Below are 25980 nucleotides of genomic sequence, written 5' to 3' on the forward strand. Positions count from 1 at the left end.
GAATCCGTACAAGTTTGAATGCGCCTGTAGGGGAGTGTTACGGCGAAAAAAACATCGTACGCTCTCGGCCTAAACGAGTCCAAGAATGGTGGCTAATTTCGCCGGGCAGTTCTCGAGCCGGCCAGGAATCTCATAATCCGCGCTTTGCACTACGCCGGTCGTAGACGCCGCAAAAGTCGAGAAACGGGTCGCGGGAGAAGTCGAGAGAGAGGTAGGATCGATTCTCTATAAAAAGGAGTCATCCTTTTCCTTTCTAGATATTTTTTTTTTTTAGTTTATTTAGAACACAAACAGTCATAATATACATCATACATATATGTAGTACGTTTGTAGTGTACGTTTTTGAAGCGTAAGCGATGGTGACGTTGGCTAGGGGTACTCTGGTCAGTTTGTACCTACAGTACGTGATCGATTCCTGTCCTATTTACAGACAGCGATAGGTATCGGTAGCCGCATCCCTTGCAAGGGATTCATTGGATTCAATCATGATTCAATAAATTGAAAACTAAATTCCAGAACACTCCCCTTACTATCTCCAAGAGTATCCGGATACTACCGAGTCGACATTACGAATGAGGTCCAGTTCCGGGGTCATTTGGAACTGGAACTCAAGGCCAAACTGACCTCTAAGAAGCTTGGGGTACTCAATACAGCGAAACAGTAATACTTCACCGGCTCTTCGGGTCACCAGCTTTTGCTATATAAAGCGCAGGTTCGACCACATATGGAGTACCTAACTGTTCTCAACTCGCGGTGCGAAGCCGAATGGCACAAACGTTCACGAAACGAAACGCTCGTAGATATCTATCTCTATCGCTCGTGCGTATGGCGCGACAGAGCCAGACTACCTTTCGCGGCGTTTCGTTTTCGTTTCGCATCGCAGAAATGCCATTCGGCTACGACACCTGTTCACTCTTGATTTGAAGGTTGCCGGGTTATATGAGCTTGGAAGTACAGCCGCTGGCAAGGAATACCTATTTATCGTATTATATTTATATTTTCACGCAGTACTGTTTATGAAACTGAAGTGGTTTGTACCTGTTAAGCCACGTGTCCTGCATTCCTTACATGTATTAAACTTTCAACACATCTAAGATCCTAATAAACCCCAAAGGCACTTTTGTCACCAACCTCATTCAACAGACACGTTAAAGCGGGGTTATAAAACGTGCACCGACTGCAGCAGGCAGTAAAGGCTATAGTGAAACAAGAAACAAGTTTTAAAGTAAAAGCGACAATGTGGCGATTCGCACATGTGGCCCGGCAATATTGCCGGCAACTACTAAGTGGTAAGCGCACAAGTTTTCCAATTAGCCGAGTCCGTATAGTGTGAGAGCGCGCTGGATAATGCTATATCGCTGTCACAGAAACTCACTGTCGTAGGTATATGATATGCTATTGCTGCTAAGGTATTACTAAGATGGCGATATGATACGAGTATGACCCCGAACTGTGAACTCTATCGCTCGTGCGTATCGGCGCGACAGAGCTAGACTACCTTTCGTGGCGTTTCATTTTCGTTTCGCGTCGTAGAAATGTCATTCGGCTACGGGGCCTGGTCTGGGGCACCGAAATATCAACTTCTTCCTCTTGACTCTATCCAACGCCGGGGAGTTCGTATAGTTGGCGATCCCGAACTCACAGTCGGTTTAGATCCTCTTAGCCTTCGGAGAGATGTTGGCTCTCTGTGCTTGTTCTACTGTCTGTACAACGAGGAGTGTTCTGAAGAACTTTTTTGACCTGGTGCCACCCTCGGGCTTTAATCACAGCACCTCCCGCCAAAGAAATAAAGTTCATCCTCACTTTTTGGATAAGTGGCAAACCAAAAACAAACGGGCCTCTCGCTGGTTTTTGCCCAAAACATGTATATACTCGTATATATGAACTTTAAAACCCGGAAAATATTTATTCGAAGGGTCATACCATAAGTTTATTTCAATTAAAATACTGACGATATTATACAATGATGAACTATCGCCTGCGGTATTTCTGGACCGGCACAACCTTCAAATCTTCAAGAAAAGAGCGTACACATCTTAAATGGCCGGCCTCGCACCTCCATTTCTGGTGTTTCGTGTCGATAGCTTACTCTCAGTCAACCTGTATGCTCGATTGCCTCCTAATACCGCATAAAAAAAATCATGGTTACAATAAAGCTCAGATCATAAAAGAGTCCACGGATAAGAACCAATAACGTCCTTGGTCCAACTTTAAAACCATTTAAATATCATCATATAGTGACCCGTTTAAATATTTGGCTTAAGTTGTTTCATTTTGTATAAAATGTTTAAAGTAGAGTTTTATCCTTGGCCATGATTGATGCGTAGGTACTTTGGAACTCAGAGCGGCTACAAAGTTCTCACGCGCTATTACAAATGCTTGTGTAGGAGTTAGCAACTGTCAAGTCTAAGGTCAAGGGTTCAAATTCTGGCTTATACTGCAGGCCTATGATGCTTGCAATGTAATAATAAGTTTGACGTGTCTGTCTGTATGTTTGTCTGTGTGTGTGTCTGTATGTTGTAATGTAGTTACTGAACGGATGAACCGATTTAGATTTAGTTTTTTTGTTTGAGTCAAGGTCAAATTACTTTACCCACTAGTGGATAAAATGCGTTTTTACCCGCTGGTATTAAAGGACAAAACACGTGTTTCCGAGCTAGTGAGGGGAAAAAACAATATTTCGTTTACTTTAAACATAATCTAACACATGTTAGTGAGTATTTTACGATATTAATTTATCACGCAGGATTTACTTATTACGTCATTTATCATTCATTTTTAGGGTTCCGTAGTTCAACTAGGAACCCTTATAGTTTCGCCATGTCGGTCCGTCCGTCCGTCCGCGGATAATCTCAGTAACCGTTAGCACTAGCAAGCTGAAATTTGGTACCAATATGTATATCAATCACGCCAACATAGTGCAAAAATAAAAAATGGAAAAAAATGTTTAATTAGGGTACTCCCCCTACATGTAAATTGGGGGCTGATTTTTTTTTTCCTTCCGACCACAACGTGTGATATATTGTTGGATAGGTATTTAAAAATGAATAAGGATTTACAAAGATCGTTTTTTGGTAATATTAATATTTTCGGAAATAATCGCTCCTAAAGGAAAAAAAAGTGCGTCCCCCCCTCTAACTTTTGAACCATATGTTTAAAAAATATGAAAAAAATCACAAAGGTAGAACTTTATAAATACTTTCTAGGAAAACTGTTTTGAATTTGGTAGGTTCAGTAGTTTTTGAGAAAAATACGGAAAACTACGGAACCCTACACTGAGCGTGGCCCGACACGCTCTTGGCCGGTTTTTATTTTTAAACTAGTGCTGTGGCAGAGTCTGTTATTTCGATTCAAATGACATTTCAGTAAGTTGATAGAAATGGTATATTTGTTTAAGCGCCTCCTTGTACATAGAGCCTAATCGATTCAACCAATTCGAAATTAATCGTTAGATTTGGCAAACAATACGTCTTAGCCACATCGCAACATACTTCAAAACAAATGTGTCAAAAATGTGAACCTATAAATCCGGGACAATAAGTAATAATAAATAGCTCTGTAAGCATCGGGAACAACTGGCTCGGTTTGTAAGCATCCGTCTTTTGTTTTTGTTGCTCTTAAAACGCGGTTGCAATGAAGTATGAACTGCAGTTTTTATGCACTACGGTTTTATGAATAAAGTTTCCATGAGATCGCATTTTTAGCCATTCTAGAGATTGCTGAATTGAGCAGTTTTTCAAGTAGCTAAAACAAAGTATTAACACAAATAAACAAAGGGTTATTTTTTGAATTAGGTAGGTACTTTAAAAAAGGAACATTTATGAAAATTCATAATCCCCGCGAAGGGCTTGTGACCTGTCACAGTAACATCACATTTACGTTTCATCGGTGCCAACCCAGCTTGGTACTTCTAGCCTCATTTTGTAAAGAATACACCATAAAATTAGTTTTATCAAGGATGATTTATATTTTATATAGGATTTACAATCTCCATATTAAGAATGTTGGAGATGAATGTTATTGGATGGAGAGGGAGGGGTAAACCCAAACAACGATGGATGGATTGTGTGAAAAAAGGACATGAGAAAGAAAGATGTGAGTGTTGAGATGACGAAAGATAGGGGAGAATGGAAGAGGAAGACATGTTGTACTGACCCCAAATAACGTGGGATAAGGGTAGGAGGAAGAAGGAGGAGAATCTCCATACTAAGAATCGTACCTAAATTTTTTAGCGCCACTTATTAAATACTATCATAAATACACTGATGATGCCTACAAATTTATTTTTTTCAAAATGTGTATTGACGTGGTATTAAAATAAAGAAGCATGTCATTTGTTATTATAAAAAATAAAGACATGCAAAAAAATATTTCGGGAAAATATGATTTTGGCCACTTCCAGGCTGCGAAACAGCGCCATCTAGTTTTAAGACTAAAAGGCACATTTCAGGGGTACGCTTTTTTGTATGGGCTTTGTCTGTCCCAGTATTATATCGTCCTTGGTTTTATTTTCATGTACTTAAACATAAACACGTTATAAAAACTACCCCTGAGATGCACTTTTCCATGCAAATGACCAGTGCTTGAAACTTGTAAGGAAAGTGGCCTTTGAAATATCTTTGCATAAAATTACTCTTCGTCTAGCCCTTTTAGTTTACTCAACACAGTTAGATGAAAATACAGGCTATACAGGGTGAAACAAAACGGACCGTTCAAATTTTGCATAGTGACTATTGAGGACATAATTCATGAACAACTTTTATTATGGGACCAATGCTGAATTCGCAAAAAAATTTGGCTGTTTCTTACATTTCGACTGTCATGATATGGGACAGCAAAATTTTTTTTCGCCATTTCAGCATTGGTGTCACAAAAACATCTCGCAGAGATTAAACTGTAACCGTATAATCAAAGATAGTCTCGTTCTAAAACATCATTAGTGACGGCGAGCCGCGATCCAATTGTTTGTTACGTTTTTTTGGGCTATGTTACAGAATATTTTTATGACTCTTTTCTCTTTTATTTTATATAAATGGGCTTCATGGACACAGAAGACGTGGCCTACGATGGAGCTCGCTCAGAAGGTGTCTGTTCACCCTTGATTTGAAGATTGTTGGGCTATATGAGCTGGAAAACATAGACGATTGGATTTTTTTGTTTTTACAATCTTCAAAAATTAACACACAATAGTGACACAACATTATCAGGATCACGTGTCAAAACACAAGTTATCAGCGGCGTATCGGCTGCCGAATTTACATTTATTACGGTTTTATATTTATTTACAACGCCAATAAACGAGTTGAAAGTCCGAGGAATTCGTTATCTCGCGATTTTAACGTTTTGTTCCGCAGTCTTTTGTTTTATGTGACGTCATTTGTTAATGCCAAAAGAGACATTTTAGTTTAATTTAGTTAACAGAAATTGTAAATGCAAAAGTCCATTGCAGGGCAAGAAATAGTTATTTGTTATACAAGGGGGCAAAGTTGTATTTTAACGCCGAGTGTGGAATTCGGGAACTCGCAAGTTCAGGATTCTATTCTCTAACCACTCGCTTCGCTCGTGGTTCAACTATAGAATCCTTTCACTTGCTCGTTTTTCAACACACGAGAAGTAAAATACATTTGCACCCGAGTGTAACACAAAACTTTTCCCCTCACTATAGCGAGGAAACTACAACGCAAAAAATGCGTTTATCACTCCTTCCAGTAGTTCCACAGGTGTTAAATCATCTTTACTACTAGATTCACCTACTTTTATCAATTTTAAAGCAGTAATTTGACTTTATTCAAGGTCAAATTACTTTACCCACTAGTGGATAAAATGCGTTTTTACCCGCTAGATAAGTATTAAAGGACAAAACACGTGTTTCCGAGCTAGTGAGGGGAAAAAAAAATCTTTGCAATATTTATTATACACTTAGTTTGTAAGTAAAAAAAAAATGTTTATTTCAAAAAATACACATGGAATCTGATACAGAGGATGGTGCTACCCTGTAAGCAACAAACGCCCGTAAGTTGTATTGTAATGTGGGATATTCCACAATGAAAAAGAATATACAGTGTGTAAGTATTATTAATATTATTATATAATAGTGTTGTTGCCCGTGTGGTGACGGGTTAAGAATTTCACCACCCCCTTTCTTCCCGTGGGTGTCGTGGAAGGCGACTGTGGGATATGGGTTAAATTGTGGCGTAGGCGAGAGGCTGGCAACCTGTCACTGCATTGTCACAGTTTCGTTTTCTTTCAATCCCTTATTTGCCAAGAGTGGCACTGAAACTTGAGAAGTTTCATGTGCTCTGCCTACCCCTTCATGGGATACAGGCGTGATTGTATGTATGTATGTATGTAAGTATTATGTGGGCGATAAATAAACCAGACATAGAAATCGTTACTGTTATCATTAACCAAGACGTGTTTTTAAGTTACTTACATTTGCACCTAATAATTAATATTGTCTTCGGTTAGCGCGATACTTTTATCATAAAAAATCCGTTTTCATAGTTTTATTAGCCAAAAATTTTTTTTGAAAAATTTCTTAACAGCAATAAACTGTAAACGTGGTTGCGATGACAGTTAATGATATTTAGTATGCGATACGAGCTTTTAAAAGTAACAATCAACAGCGTTTAACGCGAGTGCGTTTGCACTGCGGGTCGAATTATTGAGTGTGGAAATAATTTTTATTTTAATCCTAAGTTAAAGTTATATATATCGTTGTCTGAGTACCCACAAAACAAGCCTTCTCGAGCTTCCCGTGGGCCTCAGTCATGAATGTCCTATAACATTTATTTATTTATTTATTTATCAGGCTCAGTCGGTAGTGACCCTGCCTGCTGAGCCGCGGTCCTAAGTTCGAATCCCGGTAAGGGTATTTATTTGTGTGATGAGCACAGATATTTGTTCCTGAGTCATGGATGTTTTCTATGTATATAAGTATGTATTTATCTATTTAAGTATGGATATCGTCGCTTAGCACCCATAGTACAAGCTTTGCTTAGTTTGGGGCTTAGTTGGGGGGTGCTGTGTTAGGTGTTCCCAATATTTATTTATTATTTATTATTTTGAATAAAAAGGATTTTTACACTCGAGGCGTCTTTTAAATCATATTAGAAACTAAATATCTGACTAATGGTAATATTTGCAGGTGTTTATGAATAAGATAATTAATTTTTAGGCATGTTGTAAATCTTAGTTTGTTGATTATGATTAAAAAGATTTAAAGATTAATTAAAAAGATAATTCCGGTATAAGATACTACATTCCATAGTATAAAAACCTGTGGACTCCTCTGTGTAAGCATAGTTTGTAACTACAAACAACTCTGGTAAGTTACAATACAGTTTTTCGATTGCTGAAAAATACTCCTAATTTGAACAAAAAGAGTACACAAGAATTAAGTGCTATTTTATTCCATTTTCTGCCACATACATACTCTGTTAAACTTTGTAAGACACAGAATCCTTATAAGACCTGTGGTAATATTTCTGGATATTTTGTTCACAGCAACCATGAAATTCCTGCTGCTCGTCGCTTCCGTCGTGGCCGTGGCCGTTGCTGGCCCGACCCGCGCCATCATCACCCCCGGAGGTGGCTCCGCACCCATTGTGGAGTCCCCGATCATCGCTGGACCTGCCCTGGTTGAGAGCCCCATCTCCGTTGGACCCGCCCTGGTTGAGAGCCCCATCTCCGTTGGACCTGCACTAGTTGAGAGCCCCGTGGCTGTGGAGACTCCCGTCATTGTCGACACTCCCATCGTCGAAAGCCCCATCTCTGTTGGACCCGCCCTAGTCGAGAGCCCAATCTCCGTTGGACCTGCACTAGTTGAGAGCCCCATCTCCGTTGGACCTGCCCTAGTTGAGAGCCCCATCGTTGTGGAGGCCCCCGTCGTTGTTGGCACCCCCATCATTGAGAGCCCCGCTGTCGTCGACACCCCCATCGTCGAAAGCCCCATCTCTGTTGGACCCGCTCTTGTTGAAAGCCCCATCTCAGTTGGACCCGCTTTGGTTGAGAGCCCCATCTCCGTCGGACCTGCCCTGGTTGAGAGCCCCATCGTTGTGGAGGCCCCCATCGTTGTTGATGCCCCCATCGTTGAGAGCCCCGTCGTTGTTGACACCCCCATCGTTGAGAGCCCCGTCTTCGCTGAGCTCCCCATTGTTGTCGAATCTCCCATCGTGGACGCCAGCCCCGCTGGTGTTGCTCCCATCGTCGATGCTGAGACTGTTGTCGCCTCTGCCACCGCCCCTCTAGTCCAGATCATCCTGAACATCAACAATATCGCCGCCGAGAACCCCGCCGTCGTCGTGCCCGAGTCCCCCGCCATCGTGCCCTCTCCCGTCATCGTCGAGGAGTCTCCCGTCGTCGCTGAGCTCCCCATCGTGGTCGACGCCCCCATCGTGGCCCCTGAGCCCGTCCAGATCGTGGACACCCCCATCGAGGCCCCCATCATCGTCCCCGCTCCCGTCGAAGTCGCCCCGGTGATCACCCTCCCCGACATCCTTAACTAAACGAGAAACGGCGCTTTTATTTTATTTATATACATAAGCTAACCAACCTTTTACCTTTGGTGCAGTGGTAATAAGCTGTGATAAGTGATACATATTCTTAATAAATTGTTTATTAAGTAATACTTTGTTTAATTAATCACATTAAAAGATAATCTTAATAATATTGGAGCCATTTTACTCTACGACATTTACTTGGCTATAGCTTGGTCAACGAACGATCCTAGATGGAATGGCCGAAAGCAGAAAGTTTCACTACGGGATGTTGTTAGGGGTAGTCAGGAGACATACATACTAAAAGTCCTCGGACTTTGGACGTGAGCTCGAAGAGGGGGGGATGAAAAAAGGTCCCATTTTTTGGTTTTTTGCTCATATTTCAAAAACTTTGCGTCATACGAAATTTTGGTTTACGACACTTTGAAAGCTTATAAAATTCTCTATAACTTTGATCTAGAAACTTTTTTTCTATTCTCAACTATTATCTAGGTATGAGCTCTTAAAAACTGTTAATTTTTTAAAAATCGTTTTCCCCCCCCACTTTTTGCTTCATACATTGCTTCATATCTTGAAAAATATTTATCTTAGACAAAAGTGTAAGGTGATGTTTAATGAAACAACGACATGTCGGAAGTGTTCTTTATTGTATAGGTTCGTCTCACTCGCACATTCATGCTTTATACATATGTTGTCTCATTCATTCTACCTGGGTCCTGGATCCGAATATCGACTTTTGCCCTTACATGCCCTTTGAAATTTAAATTGAAAATGATATTTATATTGTTTTTATTTTAAATTTCACATCTTATTCCTTACATGCCATTATTTCAAAATTGCAACAAACTATAACATTACTAAAAAAAATTACTATTTACTTTAAGTTACATTAATTTATTTTAGGGCGGGCCTGAAACTGAAACTACTTTACATTACAATGTCATGACTACTGTTGATATTTCTGAAACTTATTACTGTTACATTTGTTATTTAAACTTCTATTATTGAGATTCATGTTACACTTCTTGTTCTAATAATCATCAGTATATACATAATGTACTTTAATTCATAACATACTACATTATAAATCAACTTTCAAGCAAATTATATACAGCACTCTTTTATTTATTTATTTTTTTTTAGACTTTTTATGTTTTGTGAAGCAATGTACAGCGTTAATCATTATTCTATTTCTAGTTATTATTTACAATTATTTATAACTTATTCTACTTTTCATGCAATAGTTCATCTACCTGTATATACAAATTTGAGAGAACTCTTAATGTACATAGATTTAAATATTACAAATACATCTCAGTCATTGGCTAGGAATTTTATAATTTATTCGGCACTAGGTTAAGTTCAGTGTGTACTATTTACAGTTTTATTTCATGCAAAATTATATAATTTACAACAATTTGTTTTTTTTTATTTACCTCCGTAAGTTTTATTCTACTATACACGCCTATATACACTTAAAACTAGTTATGTACATATTTATAGCAAATTCTTTTTATTTACACTTTCTGGCGCTACGCAACTATCTTTTCATTCCCTTCTTTTTTTTTTTTTACATTCTTTAAACAGATTTACTTTAAAAAAAAAATTAATATTTACTTAACGGTTTACAGTAATTTTGAGCAAATTTTAAATTATAGTTAAAGAAAAAATTTGATATCTGAGACCCTCTGGTACATAGATTGTATACTATCATGAAATATAAGTGAAGCAAATAAATATAGTTATATTGTCAAATCCGGTTAATAATCATACTTGTCTGGTTTCTCAGTGATGCGTCCTCTACTGGTTACATATTGTCTTCGGGCTCCACTTTGGCTGGTCATTCCATACTCCCTGGTATTTGTCACGTCCGTGGTTTGAGGATCCTCCTGTTGCTGGTCGCTGCTGGAGTTTACATCCTCATTGTCATCATTGTCATCATTATTGTACTGGTTGCTACATACATGGTCATCAATTGGGTTATCTGAAAAAGCTGAAATAGAATCTAAAGCGGGAGGTGGTTTCAAAGGTTTCAAAAATTGTACATGTACTATCTTCTTCTTTGAGGGTTGTGTGACATCCTGTATTTCATAACATACTGATCCAACTTGTCTGATTATCTTGAATGGTCCCTTGTACTTTGGTGTCAATTTATGATCTTGCTGCTGAGGCCATTCATATAAAACATATTCACCTTCCTTGAAGTTATGGTCTAGTTTTCTGAGATCAAATCTGATTTTATTCTTGTAATGTTTTTCTTCTATATTTTTGTGTGCTATGGTTCTTGCATCTGATAATAAATCTAACTGATGTGTCCGGTCCATATTGTTTTGAATTGTGCCAATGTGAATTTCATTTGGTGGTATTCTAGGGTGATATCCATGTAGTAAATAAAATAGTAGATATACTCTGAACTTCTGTGTAATAGCCCAATGCACTGCCGTTACTTCGAGTTCATTAATATGGTATCTGGTTTCTGTATCCTTCAATGATCTACTTGCGTATTCAATTACTTTTTTCTGTCCATTTTGAATTTGAAGTTAGTACGTATGCATGGCAGCGGCTGCGCCCGCGCACCCCGCGATAGGCCTATTCTTATTAAACCAGTGTGCAATTAGCTACGGTACGTTTCACTCGTGTCCTCACATACCTACCAAGTGGCGGCGATGGCTGGGACTTTTGGGTTAATTTCGGTTTTTAATCACGAAACCCAGGAATGGAGAAGCTACAAAAATCGTCTATCTCAGTGGTTCATAGCCAACGATATTAACGACAACACAGACAAAGCCCAAGTGAAACGTCGAGCTATCTTGATAAGCGCACTCGCCGAATCTACCTACCGGCTAGCAAGCAATTTAGCATTACCGGATTCGTTAGAAGAAAAGGGATATTCGGATGTGGTGAAGATTTTAGATGCACATTTCACACCTAAACGCTGCGGGTACGTTGAGCGATTCCATTTTTATTCGGCCACCCAGCAAGCGGGCGAAGGTCACGTGCAGTGGGCTGCGCGTCTGAAAGGCCTCGCCGCGTACTGCGATTTCAAAAATATGGACGACGCTATTCTCGACAGATTTGTAATGGGCATGCTCCCAGGTCGAGAGCGTGAAAAGCTGTTCACGCAGAATGTCGGCGAGCTCACGTTGTCTAAGGCGATAGACTTGGCGGAGAGCATCAGGGTTGCTCGCACCGGTGGCGCTGCCGCCGGCCCCGCTGGAGCGCCGGTGGCCACAGAGGCCAGCGGCCAGCTGTTCCAGATTGAAAAAGCACCTGCGCGCTCGTCTGCTACGGCGTCTGATGTACAGTGTTCGGTGTGTGGTAGATTCAAACATAGTGCTACAAAGTGTCGGTTTAGAAATTATAAGTGTAGGAAGTGTCAAACAAAAGGCCATCTAAGTAACATGTGCAAGGCTGTAAAATATATCGAGTCGGAGGAGGTGAACGAAGGTGATGACGGTGAGTTTTTTCATATTCGTACTGAAGATGGGGCACCTATGGTCGAATGTATGAAAGTGAACAACATCTCCATTAAGTTACAAATAGACAGTGGGGCAGCAGTATCGGCTATCTCAGACAAAACTTATAAATGTTATTTTAGCGACGTGCCATTGTTACCCCCAAAGAAAAAACTGTTTGGATATACGCGGGAGTCGTTTACTATTACGGGCGTAATTAATGTACCTATATGTTATGACGGCCAAGAACAATATTTAGATATATATGTGATTCCTAATGGTGGACCCCCAATCCTAGGTCGCGATTTTATTTCGAAATTCCATCTACAATTAGCACGAATTCCCGACGCACCGTTTAATTATTGTACGGATACAGATATGGTACAACAAATCCTATCTGACTATAAGGATATATTTGTAGACCGGCTGGGCTGTTTCAATAAATACAAGATAAATTTAAACTTAAAAGATAACGCAAAACCTGTATTTATTAAAGCTCGTCCGATTGCATTTGCGCTTAAGAGTAAAGTCGAGAACGAAATTGATCGGTTAGTAGGTTTAGGTATTTTGCAACCTATTGAATACTCAGAATTTGCTTCGCCTATAGTGCCCGTGTTGAAGCGGGACGGGTCCGTGCGCATCTGCGCAGACTACTCGCGCACTATCAACAAACAGCTGATCGCCGAGACCTATCCGCTCCCGACAGTAGATGAGTTATTCGCAAAATTACACGGCGGAGTCCAATTTTCGAAGTTAGATATGTCTATGGCCTACAATCAGTTTCCGATAAATGACCCCGATAACATAACCTGTATAAATACCACCCGTGGTTTATATAAGTATAATAGGTTAATATTTGGGCTAACCAGTTCTCCGGCTATCTTTCAGCGTGCCTTGAATACTTTGCTAGCAGGAATAGACGGTGTTCTATGCTTTTTAGACGACGTATTGATAACGGGGCGCGATAAGACAGAACACCTACATAGATTGCACGAAGTACTTACGAGGTTTAAGGACGCCGGTTTAACACTACAACGAGAAAAATGCGAATTTTTCAAAGATGAGATATCATATTTAGGGCATGTTATCAATAAACACGGCATTTCAAAATCGCAAGAAAAGGTAGTAGCAATTAGTAAGGCACCGCGGCCTGAAAATGTGGCTCAGTTGCAGTCCTTTTTAGGTCTAGTTAACTATTATCGTAACTTTGTACCTGACGCATCTAGCATCTTAAGTCCTCTATACGACCTGATAAGGAAAAATGTTAAATGGTCCTGGACGCCTATTCATCAAAATGCATTCGAGACAATTAAGCGGCACTTGTCCTCCGACCAGGTTTTAGCGCACTTTGACCCTTCGGCTAAAATAATAGTTACAGCTGATGCGTCGCCGGTCGGCCTTGGGTGTTTGTTATCACAGATAGGTACTGACGGGATTGAACGGCCAGTGTCTTTCGCATCGCGAGTATTAAAGGATGCCGAAAAAAATTATTCCCAAATTCAGCGGGAAGCAACGGGAATAATTTTTGCTATTAAACGGTTCCATCATTACATTTATGGTAGATCACAGCCGTTTGTCCTCCGAACAGACCACAAACCGTTACTGTCTATATTCGGGCCACAAAAAGGCATTCCGGAGGTAACGGCGAATCGGCTACAGAGGTACGCAATTTTTTTATCGGCGTACAATTACGTTATTGAATATGTACGAAGTGAAAATAATAGTGCAGATTATCTCTCGCGCGCGCCGCTTGCACTTAGTAACAGCACGTTATCGCAAGGCTGTGACGTCACCAAGGGTCAGGAATTCGACGACCGCGCGGCGTATGTAAACTTTGTAGTAGATGGATGTTTACCTTTAACAGTTGAAGATTTACGCCGCGAAACATTAAAGGATATACAACTGCAAAAGGTATGCGAATTTGTTAGGACCGGTTGGCCGAGAAAAATTAGCGATATCTATTTAAAACCGTATCATTTATGCAGAAACGAATTGTCAGTCGAAAATGGGTGCTTAATGAGAGGGCACAAAGTTGTTATACCAATGGCGCTTAGGGAACAGGTTTTACATGAAGTTCATAGTTCACATCTAGGAATAGTTAAGTGTAAATCTGAAATTCGTTCAAAATTTTGGTTTCCTGGTGTGGACCAAGCAATTGAGAGAATTGTTGGCGCTTGTAACGTATGTATCCAGCTGCGTCCTTCGCCGCCGCGAGTGACGATAGCGCCTTGGCCATATCCTGAGTACGCGTTTCAAAGGTTACATATCGATTTTCTCGGTCCAATAAATAACCACTCATACTTTGTTATAGTGGTAGCCTACAGCAAATGGGTCGAGTGCTTCGATATGAAATCAAACACAACAACGCATAGTGTTATTGAGAAACTCTGCGAAGTTATGTCTCGATTCGGCACCCCCCAATGTATAGTGAGTGACAATGGCACGGCGTTTACGTCAGACGATTTTAAACAATGTTGTTTGCTAAACAATATAAAACATTTAACGAGCGCACCATATCAACCAGCTAGCAATGGGCAAGTTGAGACATATGTAAAAGTGGTGAAAAAGGGTATTAAATCGCTACTTATGTCAAATGTTCCCGATGCAAAAGTAAATTGTAAATTAATGAAGTATTTATTTGACTACAGAAACTCTATTCATTCGACCACCGGTACTTCACCCGCTCAATTAGTGTTCGGAAAAAGTTAAAGTCCAGATTAGACTTATTAACCACCGCACACTCACCACCATCATCATTCACCGCCTCCGCCTCGTCCGTTAAAGATAAACAGTCCTCACAGGTTAATTATCACGGAGGCGCTGAGAGAACTGATTTTAATATCGAGGACCAGATATTATATAAAAAACATATAAATAAAAATAGATTTAATTGGATAAGAGGAAAAATAACAAAAAAACTAGGTCAAAGGTTGTACCTAATAGAAGATCAAGAAACTCGTCACGTTATAAAAAAGCATATCAACCAAATCGTTTTATACAAAGGGATGCCAACCAATTCACCCACTACAGAATGTACGGTGCCCACTAGACAGCTGGCGCCGACCGCACAGGAGCCCACCATATTCCTGCCCGTACCGGGCCCAGCAGCCTCCACGAGTGTCAGCGCGACATCCACGACGCCTCCCGGAGAACCTGATGGCTTGGATACTCTTCATCCAGCGGAGAGGGAAGAGGGTGATAGTAGGCACCCAGAGGGCCAGAACCCCCAGACATCCGAGAACGTGGATGATCATCTTGTCTTCGCCTCCCCGGAGGCCCAGTCACCTCAACAACCCGGAAACTCAGATCCTCAAGGCACGAGTGACCTAAGACCCTTGCCACCACGGCAAGCTAGACTTAATTTAGATTTTAAGAAATACTTTTAAGATATTGTTAAATAAAGGTGGAGGGATATAGTACGTATGCATGGCAGCGGCTGCGCCCGCGCACCCCGCGATAGGCCTATTCTTATTAAACCAGTGTGCAATTAGCTACGGTGCGTTTCACTCGCGTCCTCACATACTTACCAGAAGTAAACATGACCCTATTCCACTGTATGAACTGTCTGTTTCCACTATCGTTTCTTCTGCATCATGTCTAAAATATGATAATATTGGTGACGATGTTATTAAGTTTTTAATTTCCTGAAATGATTTCTGTTGTGCTTCTGTCAATGTCACTTGTTTTTTTTTTTAACTCTTGTTTTTTTTCTATAGACAAATTTGCGTTTCGTTTCAACATATCTGATAATGGCTTTACAATTGATGCATAATTTTGAATATATTTTCTGAAAGTGTTAGTGAAACCTAAAAATGATCTAATTTCTGATATTGATGTTAGAGTTTCATATTTGTTCACTGCAGCTGTTCTTTGTGGATCTGGTTTCTCTTCATTGTGGCCTATTATTCTTCCAAATAATGGCAGTTCTGTCGCTAAAAATACACACTTTTCTTTGTTTAACTTCAATTTCTTTTCCCGTGTTGCAATAAATACCTTTTCTAAGATTTCTAACAACTGTTCAATTGTGTGAGCGCCTCCAGAAATATCATCATAATATAAACGTACTCCTTGGTCATATAAGTGTCCATATGTTAAGTTAATTACTTTTGACATTATTGACGGTCCTCCAACCATTCCGAACATTACCCGCATGAACTCTACATGATGATCTTGTGTTATTACCGCTGTTTTATAAATATCTTCTTCCTTGATTTTAATATTATGATATGCATGGTAAATGTCAAGTTTAAATTTGTAAACAAACTGTGAAATTACATTTATTATATCTTCCATTCGGTCTATTGGTTGCACATTATTTTCTGTAATCGGGTTGATAGTCTTTGAATAATCTACTACTGGTCTAAAAGGGGTTGTACTATGAAATGGCTGTTCTACAACAAACATTGGTGCCGCATAGGGTGAATCTGAATGTCTACATATTTTTTGATCAATCCATTCATCTATTGTTTTTCTTAAAAATTCTCTTTCTGGTTGTGGCAGTCTGTATGGTTTGCATTTAATTGGTTTGTTATGTTTTAACTTTATTTCTAGTTCTACATCCTTAAATTCTCCTATGTCATTCTTGTCACTTTTAAAAATATCTGAATACTTGTCAACTAAATTTGAAATTTTATTTTGATCATCCTGTGTAAATAAATTCTCCTGAGTACTGGTGTTTATGGTTCTCATACAACATGCAGTTAGGGTATTTTCCTGTGTCAAATTATCAAAATATTCTGTATGTGTAGGCGTCACGATACATACTTTACCATCTGGCTCATGAATAATTCTTGCATATACTGCGTTTTGCCAATCTTTTCCTATTATCATATCTACTGGTAAGTTTTCACTAATGGCTATCTGTGGCATAATATAATCAATTTTTCCCACCTGTAATCTTGCTGTTATCCATCCAATGGGTGTGATCATGCTCCCTGCTACCTTGTATGATCCTTTCTGCCATGGGTACACTTGCATGTCACTGGGAAGTAGCTTTTTATCCACCATGGTTACCACTGATCCTGAATCTGGTAGTGCTTGCATGTCTATGTTGCTGTTAAGGGTAATAGGTATTAATGTTACACTGGGTTCTTCATATTGTATGCAGTTTACTTGTTTTTCCTTACTTTGATTGTATTTCATACCTGTTGACGTACTTGGGTTACTAACTGGGGTTGAATATGGCTTTGTAGGTACTTTTTCTTTTGATGGCTGAACATTGGATTGTTGTGCTTGCAGTTCACAATTGTATGATACATGGCCTTTACGTTTGCATCGGAAACAGGTAACTTCTTCAATTTTGTCTGTACTGGGGTTATATTTTGGTATAAAATTGCTTTTAGACTTGTCAAATGATGGTTTACTTACAGTTTCTTGCTGCTCGGTCATCTTACGCTGTGTCCTCCTGATGTTATCAATTGCTGTTGCATGTGTGATGAGTTCCTCGACATTCTTACAGCAATGTGTGGCTAAAGGCGTTGACCACCGCATATCCTGTATTCCCTCTAGTATCAGCGATACTCGATCTGGCTCTGGAATCAAACTTGGTGACTTTTCAAGCATAGCATTTTTAACATAAATATACTCTGTGACAGTTTCAGTAGCTCTAAGTATCCTTTTACTTTGGTATTGTATGAATTCCGCAAATGACATTCTGATTTTAAATCTATCTATAAGCTGGTTTTTCCATTCAGACCATGATTCTATTTTCTTACCACAAACCGTGTTCCAATTGTATGCTGGACCCCTTAACCTCATGGATGCGTTTACCATAGTTAAATTATCCGACCAACTAGCTAATGCAGCTATACGTTCTACCTGCCTAACCCATTCAGTGGCGTTCTCAGTCCTATTGCCTCCAAAGAGTGGTATGGCATTGCTTGTGTCACTAGTTGAAAATACTTGGAATGTGGGTGACATTTTCTGAGCAATTATTTCTTGTGTCTGCGCTAACTGAGTTAGAACTTCAGCTAAGGTTACATTTGTGTTGTCAACAGACATACCTGGGTTTACTGCTGGTGACTGGCGTGCCTGTAACTCTCTAATTTGCTGCTTCATGGACTCTATTTCCAACATTTGTGATGCACGACGTACCTTTTCTTGCTTAAGCGACTCCATTGTACCGTCCTGAAGTTTTGACCTATTGTCCTCAACAAGTCTCGTTATCAAATCTTGTTTCAATCCACTAGTTGCCAAGAAACGTAACATCAGTTCTTCACGCAACTGTGCTACCGTAAAACTCTGGAAATCTTCCTCGTTTGTCCCTTCCATTATGCCTTAATAATGAATTAGACCTGAAAAGCTGAAAAATATAAATGTTTTGCCGGTGTACCCAAACGTGGCACTCGCAATTAATCGTATTGCGTGCTATCCTTGTACGTAGGACAATCGCAATCCGGCTACATCCGTTTTATTCTTTATGATTTTGCACTTTTTCTTCGCTAATTATATGATATTCACTGTTCGTTAACTAAATATACCATTATTTTGAACTTTACTTTGGAATAACTACATATTTTTTAATTGATTTGGCCGAGCGCCATGTAAGGTACAAATATATGTGACAAACGTGTAAAATATGTATTTCATGAACATGATTGTATTACGATGCTGTATAAATGCATTCACACAACAGGTAACAATACAATTAGCTGTACATAAAGGCCTTCTCACACCCACATCTACCACTACTACAATCTGTAGTGCACCGGCAAAATATTAACTTCAGTATTTCTTCCGGAGCAGCTGGTACTTAGGTTTGCACAGGAATCAGTAAGTTGCTTTCGTTCCGTGCCCATCCCCATTCATCATCCTCCTTGCGTTATCCCGGCATTTGCCACGGCTCATGGGAGCCTGGGGTTCACTTTGACAACTAATCCCAAGATTTGGCGTAGGCACTAGTTTTACGAAAGCGACTGCCATCTGACTTTCCAACCCGAAGGGTAACTAGAACTCATTGGAATTAGTCCAGTTTCCTCACGATGTTTTCCTTCACCGAAAAGCGACTGGCAAATATCAAATGACATTTCGCACATAAGTTCAGAAAAAGTCATTGGTACGAGCCGGGTTCGAACTATTGGAGGTTGCATATGTATGTATTATGCTGGCATAAAGTAAACCATTACTTATGTGACAGCAGTTTGAATATTTATGTTTTGTACGTTGTGTTTGTAAATATGTCACTCTAAATATATTGCTCGCCACGTAAACTAGTATTTCCATTGGTATCCACACTCTGCCTAACCCAGTATAACCAGTAAATAACAATAGCTCTACTCTACAATTATTGTTCTCGCTAGGGCGGATTAGTGTTAGAGTTAGGTGTTTGATATATTTTTATAAATGTTTTGTGTAGGTAATAGAATATTTTTTCTAGAGTTACTTTATTATGCGTAATATTAATTTGTTGGCAGTTTTCTATGTCTGTGTACAGTCAGGTACGAAAGTTAGAAACTTATTTTTTTATTTTATGTACTGAGTGCAAACGTGTACAAAACTGATAATATAATATACTTATGTCCATTATACGTAATAGTTTAAGAGGGTGTATTGGAGGTTGCATATGTATGTATTATGCTGGCATAAAGTAAACCATTACTTATGTGACAGCAGTTTGAATATTTATGTTTTGTACGTTGTGTTTGTAAATATGTCACTCTAAATATATTGCTCGCCACGTAAACTAGTATTTCCATTGGTATCCACACTCTGCCTAACCCAGTATAACCAGTAAATAACAATAGGTTACAATACGAACCCGCAACCTCCGGATCGAAAGTCAACGACACCCCCAGGATAGAGGAAGACACTGATGATAACGGCGGGGAGGATATTGTCTAAGATACAGTTGTCACATCTGATCCAGATGACATGGAAGAAACAGTTTCAATTTGTTTGATTTATTTGGGACAACAAACACAGTAACACACAAGGTTATAATAGAGAATTGCAGTGTTGACAGTAGTAAGGTGTGAGACCGACAGCATTTCAAACAAACAAAGAAGACCGATTAGTATCATCCCGCCCAAAGAGGCAGCGAGTAAATTAAAACACGTGTAAGTTATATCCATACCTCCTAAGGATACTGAGGCAAGTGTAAACTCATGATTTTACGGAGGAGAGCCGTTCAAAGGTACAAAGTAACATAACTAACATATTTGTTCACGTAATAACATAAAAATTCGGATTTGTTTTAACGAAATCAATGAGGTTATTTCTGCATTCATGAGAATTTCAAATTTATAACAGTTTATGATCTTGATTTCTACTTGATTCTTGATTTGTACTTGATTTCTAGATCTAAGAGTACGAGTATTTTAGCGCACTTGGTCCAGTATTCGTCAAGTAAAAACCTTTTTTTTACGTTAAAATTTGATTTAAAGTAGAATAGTAGTAGAAAACTTTTAAGAGTTAGGACATAATTGTAACTTAAGCTGTTATTTGCAGTTTTTACCTCTGAAACTAAGTTAGTTAGTTGTATTAGTATTCCACACTTTTTTTACCTCCCTCGCTAATATACCAATGACTTTTTTCTGAACTTATGTGCGAAATGTCATTTGATATTTGCCAGTCGCTTTTCGGTGAAGGAAAACATCGTGAGGAAACCGGACTAATTCCAATAAGTCCTAGTTACCCTTCGGGTTGGAAAGTAAGAAGGCAGTCGCTTTCGTAAAACTAGTGCCTACGCCAAATCTTGGGATTAGTTGTCAAAGTGGACCCCAGGCTCCCATGAGCCGTGGCAAATGCCGGGATAACGCAAGGAGGATGATGAATGGGGATGGCACGGAACGAAAGCAACTTACTGATTCCTGTGCAAACCAAAGTACCAGCTGCTCCGGAAGAAATACTGAAGTCAATATTTTGCCGGTGCACCACAGATTGTAGTAGTGGTAGATGTGGGTGTGAGAAGGCCTTTATATACAGCTAATTGTATTGTTACCTGTTGTGTGAATGCATTTATACATCATCGTAATACAATCATGTTCATGAAATACATATTTTACACGTTTATCACATACATTTGTTGTTTCATTTCGTTTTAAAGTCGTATAATTATTCAACGGTGCATGACCCAGAAGCATAATTATGTATACATATTATGAAATGTATTTGAATGATCTACAGGTTTTTTAAGAAAACTTTTGTCTAAGATAAATATTTTGCAAGATATGGAGCAATGTATGAAGCAAAAAGTGGGGGGGAAACGATTTTTAAAAAAATTACAGTTTTTAGGTGCTCATACCTAGATAATGGTTGAGAATAGAAAAAAAGTTTATAGATCAAAGTTATAGAGAATTTTATAAGCTTTCAAGGTGTGGTAAACCAAAATTTCGTATGATGCATAGTTTTTGAAATATGAGCAAAAAACCAAAAAATGGGACCTTTTTTCATCCCTCCCTCTTCGAGCTCACGTCCAAAGTCCGAGGACTTTTAGTATGTATGTCTCCTGACTACCCCTAACAACATCCCGTAGTCAAACTTTCTGCTTTCGGCCATTCCACCTAGACCCCCCTTTTGAGCATTCATTGACTGATCTACTAGTAGAATTGACAGCATATGATTAAAAAAAAATATATCCTATCCTCAGACCTAGCCCTAAATTAAGCTAAGTTTGTAGAACATAATACCAATATAAAGTAAAACGGTGACAATATAAATAAATAAAAAATATTTGGTACTTAATATAATTATACGGCAAGGCAACTTGTGGCAAGCTGAATGGGAAGTGGCGTCCCTTGGGTCCCATGCCCCCATTAGTCCGTCAGGAACCTTTCTCCAGCATACCTTCTTTGACCGGTTGGAGTAGGAACGGGCCGCAGCACAGGATTTTCACCTTTGCCGGCGGCCGGCCGTCCAAAGTGGGGTGCCAGAGCTATAATGGTCGCAAGGTGGAAGTGAATCTTGCATACGACGCGAGTTGGCACAGTGGCTGTTTACACCTACAGTAACTTGTCATTAATTGTGAGGCATGCATATCAAATGAATGGTAATCTGAGATAATAAGGTGCAGTGCCACGTGTGTTAATTGAGGATCGACAGAAGGACTCATGTGGATCACTTAATGGTCCGTAATCGAAAATGAAAATTATTAGTTTCGCTATTTATTGCTTGGCAAAATTTTATGTCAGAACGTGTACGTAGCTTTAGAATGCATTAAACTCTAACGATAATATTTATTTCGTAGCTATCTATCTCTATAGCTCTTGCGTATTGGCGCGAAAGATTCAGACTGAATTTCTGCGGAGTTTGGCGCCGCAGAAATGCCATTCGGCTACAGGGCTAGGAAGGCCAAAACCGTCATCTGATGGTGGATCATCAATGAATGGTTTATCAACATTGACACACATCAGACGTGGTACATTCCTGCGGAATTGTCTATTGGCAGTAGTTGCAAACAGCTGATCAGGCCCTGTAGCCGAATGGCATTTCTCCGACGCCAAACGAAAGCGATACGCCGCTGGCTCTGTCGCGCCAATACGCAAGCGCGATAGAGATAGATATCTACTAGCGCTTCGTTTCGTGAGCGTTTCGTGAGCGATTGTGCCATTCGGCTAGCCACCCAGTTGACTCCTATTTTCCCGCGAATAGATCTGCTGGTACAACCTTCTTTAAATACAGAAAATTATAGGTTCCTAAGCCTAAGGCTAAGGTCTCTAAAGGAGCTTAAGGTCCTTAGCCACTGCAGCCCGCTACCTCGAGTCCATATCCACTCCCACATCTATTAATATTAATTGGTTTTAGTTATAAGCTATCCGTTCCGGCTCTTACCTGGTCCAACAAATTTCGCTGGCTGTGCAACGCGGCAACGCTGCCAGCATTTTTGGAACCTTTAGATCAGGTGATAGCCGGAACGGATCTTAATTATTAATTTAGTTTTAGTTTAGTTAAGCTGTTAACTTTTAGTTTAGAATAGTTTTAATATGTTTTGTTTGTTATTTATAGTACATTTATTTACCCCTGTTTTAAAGTTATTTAGGTTTTTTAAGTTATAAGCTTATTGTTAGTTTTAAGTGTTTGTAACCCATAAATTGCATAAATTGCATGCCTGATGGATTCTCTGTAAATGTAAGTTGGTTAAATAAATGATAAATGATAGGTTCATATTTAACAGAACCTAAAGAGCATCGGTTGAGAAGTGAAGCTTTGTGGACTCTGCAAAAAGTAATCTTCAGTATGGATTTCAAATATCATACACATGCGAACAGCTCTAACTCCTTTTTTCTTTTGTAGAAATTGTGCAAACCTTTGAATGGCCGTCTCTTAGTAACTATTTGACCAACATAGTCCAAATTAAATATGTATGTCGACGACCGATCGTAAAATCCGCCAGATCACGAGATTCCTAGGCATATCGAGAAACGGCGCCAAATCATGAAATGCCTAAAAGTTCTCCAGGAATATCACGATGTGTCTGATAAATAACACGGCATATCGATTAACCACAGACCAGAGTCAGAGAGAGAAAGAGTTGAGTCGGGACCATTTCGTGGCAATTATTATGTATGTACCTATATTTTTGTGTTGTGTAAATAATTTCTGTTGTCACGTGTCACGAATAAATGATTTCTATTTCTATTTCTATTTATATTAAAGCAACGCATTCGTCAATATAGCGGGCACTTCGTAGAATAGTTTCTTTGGCCGTGTTTGTTTACCTTTTTCACTCGTAAAAAATGTCGGCGCCACAATAAAAATATTTTAGCACCGAAAATAGTGTGGTTATTCAAAGTACAAGTGCAAAAGAAGCTTTTTTTCTACTCGTCAACTTTAATCTGTCAATTAAGACACCACAGACCAAACTAAGTACAAGTACTAAATACAAATTAACAATAACTTAGAATATGTACATTAAATTCTAAATGTAGTACAAAGGAACTACTTATACATCCGTATTTTTTGATTTAGGGAAAGGGTTAAGATTATCACAAATTCTTTCCACCATTGAGTTTCGTAGAAGTCGACTGTGGGATATGGGTTCAATTATGGTGTAGGCGAGAGGCTGGCAAGAGTCTGCAATGTCACAATTATGTTTTTTTTCAACCTCTTGAGCAGTTTCATGTGCTCTCTAAATATGTATATTTTATGAAGATGAATGATAAATGCGTTTATTTTTGCCAAACCTAAAAAAGGGCTTTGAATTTTGGTGCTCTTGTCATAGTCCAAATTTTATTTCTCCTATTGCACAAGATAAAATTAAATAACTTAATTGAAATATTTTCAAACCTTTCCCTCATTTCTCAATAATCTAAGGATTAGAAAAAGATAGCGGCTGATTACTTATACAATTCGCCAAAATTTAATCTTTACCTCAAATTTTACCATTTACAACTGGATTAAAGTATATTAAGATTACTTATCGATTACGATATGCAGTAGTTCCAGACGATGATAAGAAATTGGTATAAAACTAGGATATTTTTTAGCAAAAGCATAGTTTGAAACATCAAACCAAACAGGTGAGTTTCAAATACAAAATTATTAGTAATTCAATCAAATATCCGTATTTCACAATCTCCTATTCAATCCGCTATTCGAGATCGCATAATACCGGGAAAATACTGTTATTAAAATTATAATATACTTGAAACGAATTCAAATTATTGAGGTCGGTGCTTCATGTAGCTACTATTATGTAATTACTTCATAGTAAGTACCAATACAAATATAGAAACTGTTTTCATCTAAAATCATCGTTGTGCTTGCAACATATTTAAGTACAAGATTGTTTTAAATAATCAACTTGCAATGTAACCATGTCTTTTCCACGCCTGCAAGTAAAACACACTTTTGTTTGCAGCAACCATGAAATTCCTGCTGATCGTCGCTTCCGTCGTCGCCGTGGCCGTCGCTGGCCCGACCCGCGCTCTGGTCACCCCCGGTGGTGGCTCCGCGCCCATCGTCGATGCTCCCATCTCCGTTGGACCCGCCCTGATTGAGAGCCCCATCTCCGTTGGACCCGCCCTGATTGAGAGCCCCATCTCCGTTGGACCCGCCCTGATTGAGAGCCCCATCTCCGTTGGACCCGCCCTGATTGAGAGCCCCATCTCCGCTGGACCCGCCCTGATTGAGAGCCCCATCTCCGTTGGACCCGCCCTGGTTGAGAGCCCCATCGTTGAGAGCCCCGTCGTCGTCGACACCCCCATCGTTGAGAGCCCCGTGGTTGTCGACACCCCCATCGTTGAGAGCCCCGTGTTCGCTGAGCTCCCCATCATTGTGGATGCCCCCGTCGTCGTCGATGCCCCGATCATCGCTGAGAGCCCCGTCTTCGCTGAGCTCCCCATTGTTGTCGAATCTCCCATCGTGGACGCCAGCCCCGCTGTTGTTGCTCCCATCGTCGATGCTGAGACTGTCGCCTCCGCCACCGCTCCTCTGGTCCAGATCATCCTGAACATCAACAATGTCGCCGCCGAGAGCCCCGCCGTCATCGTGCCCGAGTCCCCCGCCATCGTGCCCTCTCCCGTCATCGTCGAGGAGTCTCCCGTCGTCGCTGAGCTCCCCATCGTGGTCGACGCTCCCATCGTGGCCCCTGAGCCCGTCCAGATCGTGGACGCCCCCATCCAGGCCCCCATCATCGTGCCCGCCCCCGTCGTGATCGAGCCCCAGCCCATCGAGCTGCCCACCCCCGTGCTCCCCGCTCCCGTCGAGGTCGCCCCGGTGATCACTCTCCCCGACATCCTTAACTAAGCAAAGCACAGCAGAGTTGTTGTTTTGGTTGAAAAGTGTTACATCCTTTTACCTTGCCGCAGTGGCTATAAACTGTGCCGAGTGATACTATTTTGAATAAACACTTTAATTTGTATTTCCTTGTTTAATACTTACATCGATCCAATTTGCTTCCAGCCAATTACTTGTCTTATTTTCCACACTATTGATTCGGCTTGACTGCAGTAACTGAAAAATAAAAATAAAAATAGTTTAAGCCAGAATTTGTATAACAAGAAAAGGTCTTTGGCCAGCAATGGGACAAAACCGCACGATAAAAAGCCCACACAAAGCGCTCCAGTCCATATTGCTTGTTTTATGGCCCC

The 25980-nt window shown here is 39.9% G+C and overlaps 5 protein-coding genes across 7 annotated transcripts; 3 read left to right on the plus strand and 2 right to left on the minus strand.

Moving 5' to 3' along the window:
- The first annotated feature begins 7281 nt into the window (after window positions 1-7281).
- On the plus strand, window positions 7282-8627 carry LOC125225465 (calphotin-like). Its single transcript, XM_048129205.1, has 2 exons — window positions 7282-7327; window positions 7507-8627. The coding sequence occupies exon 2, from the start codon at window positions 7512-7514 to the stop codon at window positions 8505-8507; it is 996 nt and encodes a 331-aa protein (XP_047985162.1). The 5' UTR covers window positions 7282-7327; window positions 7507-7511; the 3' UTR covers window positions 8508-8627.
- A 598-nt stretch (window positions 8628-9225) lies between these two features.
- LOC125225537 lies at window positions 9226-16955 on the minus strand. Its single transcript, XM_048129297.1, has 2 exons — window positions 16844-16955; window positions 9226-10491 (listed from the first exon to the last, which is right to left on the minus strand). The coding sequence occupies exons 1-2, from the start codon at window positions 16914-16916 to the stop codon at window positions 10259-10261; spliced, it is 306 nt and encodes a 101-aa protein (XP_047985254.1). The 5' UTR covers window positions 16917-16955; the 3' UTR covers window positions 9226-10258.
- On the plus strand, window positions 11138-14789 carry LOC125225536. Its single transcript, XM_048129294.1, has 2 exons — window positions 11138-11954; window positions 14755-14789. The coding sequence occupies exons 1-2, from the start codon at window positions 11165-11167 to the stop codon at window positions 14757-14759; spliced, it is 795 nt and encodes a 264-aa protein (XP_047985251.1). The 5' UTR covers window positions 11138-11164; the 3' UTR covers window positions 14760-14789.
- LOC125225535 lies at window positions 16865-18223 on the minus strand. Of its 2 annotated transcripts, none has more exons than XM_048129293.1 (2): window positions 17321-18223; window positions 16865-17006 (listed from the first exon to the last, which is right to left on the minus strand). In XM_048129293.1, exons 1-2 carry the CDS (start codon window positions 18221-18223, stop codon window positions 16950-16952), a joined length of 960 nt encoding a protein of 319 aa, XP_047985250.1. In that variant the 3' UTR covers window positions 16865-16949. The 2 variants fall into 2 exon arrangements, with proteins under 2 accessions (XP_047985250.1, XP_047985249.1); XM_048129292.1 differs by having other exon boundaries at window positions 16885-17006; window positions 17098-18223.
- Window positions 18224-24719: 6496 nt separating this feature from the next.
- LOC125225375 (calphotin-like) lies at window positions 24720-25751 on the plus strand. 2 transcript variants are annotated; one of them, XM_048129059.1, is made up of 2 exons: window positions 24720-24897; window positions 25030-25751. In XM_048129059.1, exons 1-2 carry the CDS (start codon window positions 24755-24757, stop codon window positions 25634-25636), a joined length of 750 nt encoding a protein of 249 aa, XP_047985016.1. In that variant the 5' UTR covers window positions 24720-24754; the 3' UTR covers window positions 25637-25751. The 2 variants fall into 2 exon arrangements, with proteins under 2 accessions (XP_047985016.1, XP_047985015.1); XM_048129058.1 differs by having other exon boundaries at window positions 24721-25751.
- Window positions 25752-25980: the final 229 nt, after the last annotated feature.

The sequence above is a fragment of the Leguminivora glycinivorella genome, chromosome 4 (assembly GCF_023078275.1).
Source record: "Leguminivora glycinivorella isolate SPB_JAAS2020 chromosome 4, LegGlyc_1.1, whole genome shotgun sequence".
Lineage (NCBI taxonomy): Eukaryota > Metazoa > Arthropoda > Insecta > Lepidoptera > Tortricidae > Leguminivora > Leguminivora glycinivorella.

What these genes read in the sequence shown, in the direction of transcription:
- LOC125225465 (XM_048129205.1), top strand. Translation starts at nt 7,512, where the DNA reads ATGAAATTCCTGCTGCTCGTCGCTTCCGTCGTGGCCGTGGCCGTTGCT.
- LOC125225537 (XM_048129297.1), bottom strand. Translation starts at nt 16,916, where the DNA reads ATGGCAGAAAGGATCATACAAGGTAGCAGGGAGCATGATCACACCCAT. An exon ending in GGATAACAGCAAGATTACAG is followed by an intron (nt 10,492 to 16,843) that starts GTGGGAAAAATT and finishes ATTCTATTTCAG; the next exon opens with CTTTTTCAGATAACCCAATT.
- LOC125225536 (XM_048129294.1), top strand. Translation starts at nt 11,165, where the DNA reads ATGGCTGGGACTTTTGGGTTAATTTCGGTTTTTAATCACGAAACCCAG.
- LOC125225375 (XM_048129058.1), top strand. Translation starts at nt 24,755, where the DNA reads ATGAAATTCCTGCTGATCGTCGCTTCCGTCGTCGCCGTGGCCGTCGCT.
- LOC125225535 (XM_048129292.1), bottom strand. Translation starts at nt 18,223, where the DNA reads ATGGAAGGGACAAACGAGGAAGATTTCCAGAGTTTTACGGTAGCACAG.